A 12,143-nucleotide genomic window follows, 5' to 3' on the forward strand; every position below is an offset into this window, starting at 1 on the left:
TACAAAGAAAACTGCCTGAATTCCCTGGATACCATTTTTCTTAATACTTTCCTCCTGTTTGCTTGTCAGCTCCTGGTCAGTCCCACTACTTGCAACCAAAGAAACCAGAATTATTCAAGAGGGGTGGAATAGGGAGGCACATTGATACAGCTTTAGGCTTCCCCTTCTTATTATTAGGTTTTGTTATGGATTGAATTGTGTCCTCTGCCACCCCCCCTCCACTCCCCAAAAAAAGACATAGGTTGAAGTCCTAATCCCCAGTAGCTAGGAATGTGACCTTACTTGGGAACAGTGTTTGCAGATGTAATCAAGTTAAGATGAGGTCACTAGGCTGCACCCTAGTCCAATATCGCTGGTGTCCTTAGAAGAAGAGACAGACATAGGGGGGGAAGGCCATGTGACCAGGTAGGCGGAGACAGAAGTGCTGGGGCTGTTACTCCAGGAATGGCAAGGACTGTTCGCACACCTCCGAAGCTAAGAAGCAAGGAAGGCCTGCCTACAGGTTTCAGGGAGAGCCCTGCCCACACCCTGCCCTTGGACTTCTAGCCTCCAGAACTAAGACAATAAATGCTTGCTGTTTTAAGCCCCAGTCTATGGTATGTTGTTCTAGGAATCTGAAGAAACTAATACAGGCTTCCAATAAGTTGCTCCTGCTTTTTAATAAAAGAAATAAAACCACTGGATTCTATAGCTTTATATGTAAGTTACCTAAAAGTTCCACTCATATAAAACATCTCATTCGTGGTGTAGCTAAAAAAAAAATAAGTCATGGTTTAATTGATAATTTCCCAGTTAATTTGACATATGTATCAAACTTGTTATAACTACTTTTAGTAAATTCTGCTAAACAGTGCGCCTCTCTCTGTTAATGAAAAAGATATTTAATTCTTCCATTTTGGTTAAAAGTCACTTTTCATTTTTAGAATGTCCAAGTATAGCAATAGGGTACATGCATATTTTATTTCATGGTTTTCTTGCCAAACCCAGCATCCCAGCAAAGCTGCTGTTAGCATTTCAAATTTACCATAATTTAAAGGCGACATAACACAATGGAGCCCTACATATAATTACTCTGCAAAGCTCTCAAATATCATCACCTAAAATTTTTGTCATGAAAGTAAATTATCTATCTAGCATGCATAATAACATGCTCCTTCTGGAGTAGCAGGAGACGTGATTTCCCCACAGCTGACAACGTCATAACCAAACATAAGTAGTGCTGGTGCATGTCATACCTGGCATAGGTGTGATGGTTGCTTTTTAAATATTGACTGTAGACTTATAGGTGACCAGGTAATTTTTTTATCCATGACCACACTTTTCTAGGGACATTCCAAATAAAAGTACATTAAAGTTATGTTGTACTTTTCAGTTTTCAAAGAACTTTAAAATACATGATCCCACTTAACCTAATAAAATGTAATTTTTAATAAGAGAGGGTAAATATTATTATCTCCAGTGTTTCTGTTAAGGAGGCTGGTACTTGGAAATCTGCCCAGGTCTTTTATCTAGTAAATGTAAAAATCAAGTCGTCTGCCTCTGAATCTAAAAGGTAGTTTTCACGATACAAGACTGCCTACCCAATTCAGACACAAGGTTTAGTTTTTTCCATGGTGGGTTTTTTTAAAAAATATATTTGTATTGATAGCCAAGAGGAAAGGAGAGGGAGAGAGAGATCGAAACATCAGTGATGAGAGAAAAGCATTGATTGGCTGCCTCCTGCATGCCTCCTACTGGGGATCGAGCCCACAACCCAGGCATTTGCTCTGACCAGGAATCAAACTGTGACTCCTGGTTCATGGATCGATGCTCAACCACTGAGCTATGCCAGCCAGGCTTCCATGGTGGATTTTATTAACTGCAAGCCTTACAGCCTCAAGAAAGGATATGGTGATTTATTTTTTAATTCACTTTTTTCCAAGGAGCTAGTAGATGCTTTCCTTATCATGACACAATTTCCTTCTAGAAATCCTCATAAACTAAAGAAGTGGAAAGATGCAGCCATAGCTTGGCTCTCTCATGTTTGTGTTTCAGAGTTGTTTACTGAGAGAGAGTGGATTATTCTCATCCAAATGGGGATTCCTCAGAGACAACACAGGAGTGGCAGGAACTGTGGCAGAAATGAGGCAGAGCCCCACAAACCCCCCTCCTCTCCTTTTTGTCCTCATCAGGGGAATCGAGGAGTGGACAAAACTTACAAAATCGCACAAAGCTACTTCTTCCTAGATGTGGAAAACACACCAGAAGAACTTTCCGGAATAAAAAAGGTGGGACTCCTGATTGAACAGCCTTTGCCCAGTGCTGCATCAGAATGAGAAATGACTTCACCTCTGCCCATGGTCCTTTGTCCCGTGAGACCCATCTCCAAAGCCCGGCTGGGGTCAAGAGGCTACTACAGGGACATTGTACCTTCTGATGTTCAAGTAATCGATCATTTCTCCTCCCTCAAGTGTCATGAGCCCCCTCGCAACTTCCAGCTACAAGTCTCACATAGCATGACCGCACCAAGATTAAGAAAATGCACCCTTCTCTAAGGGACCCCCGCACTATGGCCCCTTGCTGCCCACTAAAATGCCAAGGGAGCTCTTCTTGGCCTCTCCCACAGCGAGACGCCCTGGGCCCCCCAGCTGTCATGGCATCTTGTTAGACTCCTGTCCACACCAGGTGTCTGGCCTACTAGGGAGAAATGAGGGGGTTTCACTGACTCCTCTCCTGTCTGGTCACATACATGTCTATCCATAGAGTAAAGAAAGAACCATGTAAAGTTGAGAAAGGATCACCGTTTACAAAGGCAACAGGCATTCACAAGACCATACTGACAATTATACACACAGAGATATGTTTTATCAACTGGCTTTGCATGCAAAACCTACGAAAGAGCTTTTTTGTTGTTGTTTTTAAATACCATCTCTGGTGGGGAAACCAAAGGTCCTGCTTCTAAGAGGAACATGCTGAGGGAAGCAAGCATCCAGTCTTCCTATCAGCTACAGAGTGGAGGCAAGTACGAATTATAAATAATAAAGCGGAGCCAGTATTAGGTTAATTGGCTTTCAAGCTCCTCATTTTACATTTGCAGAAACTGAAGTCTCCAGACAAGTGCTTAGAATATGTTTAATATTCTTTAAAAAGAATGTGCTATGCAATACTCTTCCATAATAAAAATGAATAACCTACTGACACACGTTCAATAACGATGCGTCTCGCAGACCTAATGCTGCATGAAAAAGGCAGAAATAAAAGAGAACACATTCTGTGAGGATTCAATCTGTGTAAACTTTGGGAACAGGTGAAACCGATCAAAGATCGGAACCGCGCTTGTCTCTGGGGTGGGGGACGGGTATTGGGGAGGTACTGAGTGAGAAGGGGCATGAGAACTGGCTGGGGAGATGGAAATTCTAATTGTGACTGGAATGACCACTTGTCAGGATGATACCATTAAGACTGTGCCTTTCGATGTACGTGAAATTTATCTAAAGAAATGACCCCGGTGGTTCTGAGGAGGGTGGGGGTGCGGAAGATGAAATGAGGATGGCAGGACGTTGATAATGTTGAAGCGGGGAGTGGGGGTCAGGTCCCATATATTCTTGTGTTTATTCTGAGATGCTTTCTAAGAAAGCTTTTGAAAGATAAACATGAAGAGCGAGGGAAAGTTCTATTCACGTTTGGGAGTGTGAGCGCTTCTGGAATTATTCTAGATCTCCTTTCCATCCTTTATTTTCCGGAATTATCCTAATATTTTCTTCTATGTTCTAGGTCCTCTTCCCATCTTGAACCTGTTTCCCGCCGTCCTAAGGAAAGGAGGAAACCCGAGAGCCAGAGGCAGTGAGCCTGGAGGAGGCCGGCCAAGGCTCTGCGCAGGGGCCCTGTGTGCCTCCACGGTCCAGCAGGCAGGAACCAAACCACAGTGTCCACCCCTGAGAAAAACCCTCCCCAGTCTCGTGCCTCTGAGACAGCCAGGCATCCTTTAAGAACAAAACTGCTTCACTCTTCACGTGACGAAACAAAAACCTCAAAATGCCCTATCATGAGATTGCTCACTGGACACCTCTGTTCGTGGTGATGGGCAAGAGAAAAAGGAATCATTGCATTCTGTTCGTTCATTCCAGTCTCAAATCATAGTTATTGTCTCCATTCTTAAATTAGAATTTGCGTAACATAAAGTAGCAATAGAAATATTATCAGCAGATACTGTCGTCAATCTAAGTAGCGAAGTTACATAAAAAGGGGCAGCAGGGAGTAGTGACCAGTGAGTTTATTTTTCATTTATTTTATATGCGCTACAAAAGTATTTTTAACATGATAATAAAATCAAATACCCCGTGCCCATAACGGGAGCTTAAAAGAACAAACAAACCAATTAGATGGGTTAAGTTCAGGGTGCTTTGCCTGTTCGGGGTAAAGTTGTGCTACACAGAATGATCTGGAAGTGTTTGTGAGAATTACCTCACAAGATGACCGAGGAGATCCATAAAATACACTGTAATTGCATACAGTCTGACTGCAAAGTGCCGATATAGCACTTGACCCTTTGTTATTAAAATCCTCATCCATTAGCAGCTCCTGCTTATTGCCTAACACCAAGAGGCCTTGTAAGACACGCATTTACAGGAACCACAACAGCATTACTAAAGATCACACTTTGGGTTTGTGATAATTCTATTGTGAACAAGGCTGAGCTACGAAACCACAGGTCTAAGGGCGCCACAACCGATCAGAGCAAGTCACATATGTCACCCCAAATATTGCTACGGAAATGTCCCAAGGAACAGCTTCACTTACTGAAAGATGCTTTTCCTAAAATGAATACCCGCTGACTTATTCAAGTTCCAAAGAACTGAAAGGTTATTCCTAAGATTACCTCTAATTGGGAATATTTGCTTATGAGGCAACTATTTCTTCCTGATAGGAATCTGGGGAAATTTTCTGGATCCTTTCTCTTCTGCTCACAAGAGAAACAAACAAAAGAAAACCTCAGAGACCTAGAGAATTCCTTCATGTAAAGCCACTCCTAGAGTTCATGAAACTGCAAAACTACCACATTAAACATTTGAAAGATACACACACACACACACACACACACACACACACGTATTTCTAAAACAAATACATATAAGACAATCCAAACTTAGATATTAATTTCAAGTCTTATGAGACAAATACATGTTCTCCCCAGGGCAAAGAAAACCGTAAGACTTCAAATTACCTTATGCTTTTGGTGAACTAGTAATGAAGTAATACTAAAGGTTGGCTTTTCCTTCTAGAACTCTACTTTTGATAACTGATGCCTCTAAGAAAGATATCAAGTAGGTCTGGCTGAGAAAATAGTGTACTCCTTAATTCTTAACTTTAAAAATCATTAAAAATTGGTACAGAGCTTTTGAGGAATTTCTAGACACTCAGGTTACAACAAAAATAGTCATGACGATTTTGAAAGTAATAACTCTTTCCTTAAGACTGACATGCTGTTTACTTACAGACGGTCCATTTATCCCCCGGGGGTCTTCCATCGAAGACGCCTTCTGAATTATAGACGGGCTATTAGCTACACACTTCTTCAAAGGGTCCCAGCACCCCTGCACCTGTGGGGAGAGAGCACCACACAGCCGTATTAATCGTGTGGCATGAAATGAAGAGCCCATCTTCCCATCTGCAGCTTTCCACTTACCAGCATGTATACACACGTCAAGAATGCTTACCTTCACGGAACGAATCTTTAAAATAAATATTATGGGCTCGCTGTTTATCACAATTTACATGAGCCAAATGTGGCCAAATGATAGCTCAGTGTGTCTGCTGTCAGCAGCTGCAGCCCAGGGAAATAACAGAACGGAGAGGCCCAGCTAGAGAGCTTTCCACACCCGTTAGTTTTGAGCCAACAGTGTGAGAGCTTTGTTTTTTTCCTTTTCTTTTTTTTTTTCTTTTGAATTCAGTTTCTCCTCGCTATCTATCAATGTCAATTGGACCACAATGCAAAGAGGAAATACTAACAAAGAAATATGACTGTCGTCTGAGCAGGGATAAAAGAGGGAAACCTGGAGTTGAGTGTTTTACCCTCAGGGCAAGGATATTATTCTGCTATTTCTTAGCAAGTTTACATTAGGTCGCAGTTTCACGGCTGATCAAGTCTAACCCGTCAGAGACTCAACACCTTCAAGAAGAATGGGGTTTGGGGAACTTCAAGACATGGACAATAAATAGAGTGTTTTGAAATATATTCTACATTTAGCTATCTTCCAGAAACAGAATACAGCCATCGTGCTGCCTGTTCTCATTTCCTTTCAACATTAATTTTCAGGCTCAAGTTTAAATGAAGAACCCAAAAGAGACTCAGGTTTACTGACTTGGGCTTGGTAACTAAGACATGCCTCGCATCAACTTCAATGCAGATATTTCAATAGACATGTAATTTTTTGAAAAAAAAAATAGGCATGATCTTGCCCTGGTTGGGTGGCTCAGTTGCTTGAAGCATCATCTTCTACATCAAAAGTTTGCAGGTTTGATTCCTGGTCAGGGCACATATCTAGTTTATGGATTTGATCCTGGTCGGGGTACATATGGGAGACAACTAATCAATGTTTCTCTCTCATATCAATATTTCTCTCTCTCCCTTTCTCTCTAAAAATCAATTTAAAAACAAGCAAACATATCCTTGGGTAAGGATTAAAAAACACACGCCATGATCTTAATATCACCCAACATAAAATAACAGAATAGGAATGTATGTTAGTTTGACACCGATGTCCATTTTTGTAAATGTACTTGAACTTCTGCATGTTAGCGTGGTAGGTAAACCACTGTACTGGAAGTCAAGCGATGTGAATCCAGGTTCTGACTCTGCCACTAACTAGCTGAATGACCTCAGGTAAACAATTTAGACTCTCCGTGCCTCAGTTTTATTATCTGCAAAATGGAGGATTTCTCCTAGATGATGTCATACAGGTTTACATCTTAGATTTACAATTTAATGAATGTATGTATTGAAGTGTATGCATAATTTTATATATAAAATGTTATGTATAATATAGTAATTATGTATGCATAATTTTATATAATATAAAATTTTATGTATAATAATTATGTATGCATAATTTTCAGGTGAAATGCTCCAAGCTTGGACCATTTGGGATGTAATTTTGAAATGCCGGGCCAGTTCTCATTTATGAGTGTTCTGCTCACAATGATCGATGCTGGAAAACTTGTGCCTTACCCACTGTCAGCACAAAGGCGATGCTTTTTGGACAATATAAGACTCACAAATACCTAGACCCCTAAAATTTGGAGAACCTTATAAAAGCAAAGTGTTTTTGTAATTTTAACCAGAAATTATTTTATAATTCTAGGTGAGAGGTCAACAAAGAGCATATGAATGTATTTATGGTCTGCTAAACTGAGAAAAAAAAATACAGCAATCTCTTTTGAATTATGCAAAATTTCAGGACTGAGTCTTAAAATCCACCAGCATTGGTTGGAGATGATTCACTGCATAATTAGCGCAGAGATATTTCAGAAACTAGACTTTTTTCATTGCTTAAGTGACTCTCTGGAGGCACGTTAACTTTTCCAGGCGATAAGGTAGCATTTTAAAATAATGATAATAATCCGGCCTCACATTGGTAAAATGCTTCACAGTTTACAACGTGCTTTCACATAAAGTGCCCACAGTGCACCTATATGTGGGGACAGAGGCCAGCCTCATGGCTCACAGAAGGGAGCGGGCCCAAGACAAAGCCCCCTCTCATTTCCCCTAAATTCCCATCCTCTCTGTACCTGTCCTGGGAACATGTTTCAATCAAAATCTGTATATTTGATATTCCAGGATTATTTCCCATGTGTTTCTTTTCCATCTTCCCATATTGAACTTACTGAACAGTTTAAGGTATTAAGATTGGTCAAATTACATGAGCATGAAAGGTATTTCATTTGTAATTTTATTTCTTCTGAAGATGAAACTATTCTGTACTAAATGCTGTGTTTGTTATTGTTTCCTGGGCTAAAAAGCGAAGACTGAGATTATTGAGGAGTCGAGCGAGTCAGCATTCATCTACTTCAGGTAGATGTCTCCACTAAGAAAGACTCCCACTCAAAAAATCAAAAAATCATGGAGCACCGTGGCCTTTATTTACAAAGCCTCCCCTGCTTGCTAAATCAGCATAGTTGTTTCCAGATTTCTACATGTCAATCCAAACTATGAAATCTATGCCATGACTGGGTCTACTGATATTTAGGAGCCTGGCTCTGGTAAACCCTTAATTCCCTTGCTGGACTTGATCTCTCATGGTTTATAAATAAGCCTGCCCCCATTATAGCACTTATCTAATGGACTGTAATTATTTCTCTACCTGTCTCCCCCACTAGACTGGAGCTCCATGAGAACTAGGACCATGCCTTACTTTCTTGTTCCGGTCACATATGGTACTCATTAAATATTCTGAATGAATGAATGAATGAATGAATGAGTGTTATTGATACATGGCAATTTTTGAATATATGTCAATGTTGAGCTAGAATTAGGTGGGCAGTTAAATGATGGTGCTATCATTAAATCGACTTAAAATATGCATCAAATTTGGGGTTCTGATAATTAGTTTCAAGCACCCTAAGAAACAGACTCAAGCAAAAATGAGTTGTTTCATATGTACCTACCTACCTACTTACTTACCTATCTCACACACATAGGGAGTAGCTATTTATGAAACTATATAGAACTATGCATAAACACATATCGAGTCCTTAGAGGTGATCTTCACAAAGACTTAAGCCAAGGATTGTTTCTAGAAGCAAGGAGTAAAAGGATGTCCAAGGAGGCTAGTCAAGGTATAGGATGGGAAGGGGAGGTGCACACTGATGGAAGGATCAGTGGGATGAGATTTGTTTGGGGAAACTTGTGCAGCAGTAGAGGCAGGTGTCTTGGTATAAGAAGTGTTCCTGCAAGACAGGCACCAAGATTCTGGTGGTGGATATGCATTCACGTGTCCATCCCTAACATTTGCTCTTGTCAAAGCACAGAATTAAGTCATTCACCCACGTGTGCATTTACTCCAAAAAGCCAAATTCTTATTTACCCACTCCTGACTCAACTGCTATGGGACACTCTTGGAGCTGTACACAATGGGAGGCTTCCCTTTTACTAGCCAGTGAAGTGTAAGGTTCCCTGACGAAGAGACGAGGGACTAAGAGATGTCCTGGGGATCTGCTGGCCAAGTTTGATATTCCGGAGCCTGTTATTGACTAATAGGGAGGACAAATCAACTGAACAAAATAGTGAAAAAATAAAAATGCACAGCTGGGCATACACCGAGGTACATCCCAATTCTCCATACTTGCTGGCTGCATGTGGACACCTGAAGACACTCCCCAGGGGCCATCGCAGCCCCTGAGGAACAGGGTAGGGGCACCCACAGCTTGAGGTGGCAGAGCCCCTGACTGGCATTAGCAGCCCCTCACCAGATGTTAGCCTCGGCATCTAGCGCTTCGTGGAACCAGGCAGGTGGCGGGAGCGACTGTGGGAGGCCTCCTGGGCAACGAAGAAACAAGGAGTACTGGCCTGCTTGAGTTGGTCTATTCGGCACTTGAGGGAACTACGCCTTCTTCAGTCCCAATCCCCTGGCCGGTGGGTGAAACACCACTGAAAAGCTAACTTCGTTAGGTCAACTTACCCAACACAGGCTTAATGGAAACCTTCGGAATTTCCTTTATATCTGCCAATCTTGGAGGAGTAGGGTAGAAAGCGGCTGAAATTAGAATGCACATACTAGCAACTAAAGAATGTAAATATCAGATATATACAGTGATAAGGCAGAGGCGTCAAATTGAGACTACAATCTGACACATCTGACAATTACATAAAACCCCCTTTGGGGGCTCAGGGGAATTGCGAAAGTGGGCCCCTGATGGTGACATTATAATTATACCTATAGAATTTACTGATGCATATTTGGAAGTGATACTTTATGCCTTTTTGTAATTGATAAGCCTGCTAATTTTTAAAATGGGGAATAGTTCTAAATACAGAAACTTTAATGCATGTGAGACAAAAATATCTATCAGGGGCTTCCTTTTTATTAAAAGAAAATAGTATGGAGGAGCTCTAAACATAAAGTTTTCCAGGTTCAGTAAAATCCATAATCACTCCCCACAGATGCTTCCTACTCTTTTCCACCCGTCAGCCAAAGCCAGGCAGTTGATAAAATAAAAAAAAAAAATCAATATCACCTCATTTCACAGTAAACACTACTTTGCTTTCACTTTAGTTCTGCCTCATCACGAACATCCTGGTTATGGTCAGAACAAAAGATTGGGGAGAGGGAAGGTGGAAGAAGTGTGTAAGTTACTTGAGGCATGAAGTGGATAGAAAAAGGGTCTAGACGGGCAGGCTCTGGGGACAGACTTTCTACATTAAAGACGAATAAGGTGGGCATGGCGGTGGGGGCTACTGTGACTGGGAAGAAAATAATATTTTTTAAAAAATTGTATACATCATGTATATTGTAATTTTTTGTGCTAATTTTGAAAAAAAATGGCTTATATATTCAATGACACATAAATCATCTCTAATGACCCAGAGACCCATCAGACACTGTTAATAACTTGTGGCTCCGCGGATGAAAGAGTGTTTTCATTGCAACACACCATCACTTTAATCTTTGCCTTCTCACCAAGTGTTGAGTTTTCTAACATTCCTGAGAAGCAGAAGGAAACTAGTGGTGGAACACTGCTTTATGAAAAGAAAGGGGCTATTCTTAAGTATGTCCCCAGAAGACTACAACTACAGATTGAATAAACATATCAAATCAAGGGGGCTTTAAGAAAATTTACAAACAGAAGTCTGCAGTGAAGTGAACCTTTGGATAAATCACCTCCAGAGGTCTGCCCAGCTCAACTAATTCCTCGGCTCCAGAAGCCACAAGATGCTTGTCTCACTGTCACCTCCTCCTTGCTTTCTTCGCGTGCCTAAGAAATGTGCTCAGATGAAGGAAAACAGACATCGGGCATAATCAGGTAAGTCAGATTCAGAAACCAGATGACCACTGCTCTTTCAGATTGTTGAGGAACACATCCCAGCCGCGGATGTCATGCATGAAAAACAAGCTCAGCTCTTCACTGGTTTCTACAGAAATAAATGTCGATACCACTTTGCTTTTCTAGCTTTTCCACTGTTTTAAAGTTTTAAGTATGAAGCCCGTTTCTTCTTTTTAAAACTTCTAAATAATATGGCCAGGTTTATTTTAAATTTTTAAGTATGAAGCTTGTGTATGCTTTATAAAACTTCAAAATAAATATGACCAGAGTTCTGTTTCCACCATATGTGACTTCCTTCTATGCAGAGAAAGAATGGAAAACAATCCAGAGACAGAGAAGCATCGATCAGACTGTCAAAACGCAGAGGGAAGGTAGGGGAGGGTGAGGATAAGGGGGAGAGATCAGCCAAAGGACTTGTATGCATGCTTATAAGACTAACCAATGGACACAGACAACAGGGGGGTGAGAGCATGAGTGGGAGGGTCGGGGGGTAATGGGGGAAAAGGACACATACGTAATACCTTAATCAATAAAGAAATTATAAAAATAATAAAAAAGAATGGAAGGCATGGGGTCAATCAAATGAGTTGGCACTAATTAGGAAAATAGTGACATGTACTTATTCAGTAACTATAGTTGAATTCAGACTATGCTTTCAGGAGTATGAGACCTACACATTATTTCAATGTAGCATGAAAGATTAAGAAAACCTTAAATACACACATAATCTCATAAATCAACTTGTCTTCATGCATGCACACATAGCTATAGTCATTGTGAATCTTCATGTTTGTGTTTTTCCAGTTTCTCTTAATACTGTGCCATGAGCATTTGTCATTTTTAATGCCCATGTAATATTCCACCGGGGAGATATTTCTATAGATAAGGCATGTGGGTGGTGTTGGGTGTTTTTTTTTTCCACTCTTTCACTATAGCATATGCCACTTCATCTTCATTCATCAGATTTTTTTTCATTATTTCTTTAAGAATAAATTCCAAAGATTATAATTAAAGGATCAAAAGGTATGATAGTTGAAAAAACAGTAGCTCTCCTGCCCGGCTGGGTCACAGTTCAATTCCCAGTCAGGGCACATGCTTGTGGACTCGATCCCCAAGTGTTCAGG

At 40.7% G+C, this 12,143-nt stretch overlaps 1 protein-coding gene across 3 annotated transcripts in view; it reads right to left on the reverse strand.

Annotated features, from left to right (window-relative positions):
• The window catches only part of EYA1 (EYA transcriptional coactivator and phosphatase 1), a gene marked incomplete at both ends in the record, with an annotated part of 278,470 nt that extends 272,963 nt beyond the window's left edge, over positions 1-5,507 (reverse strand). For all 3 annotated transcript variants that reach the window (XM_081111750.1, XM_081111749.1, XM_081111745.1), the window contains one exon: positions 5,475-5,507. In XM_081111750.1, the coding sequence (XP_080967876.1) occupies positions 5,475-5,507 (33 nt within the window). The remainder of the gene's footprint in view (positions 1-5,474) is intronic.
• Between the last annotated feature and the right edge of the window lie 6,636 nt (positions 5,508-12,143).

Source organism: Myotis nattereri, assembly GCF_964212035.1.
Source record: "Myotis nattereri genome assembly, chromosome: 17".
Lineage (NCBI taxonomy): Eukaryota > Metazoa > Chordata > Mammalia > Chiroptera > Vespertilionidae > Myotis > Myotis nattereri.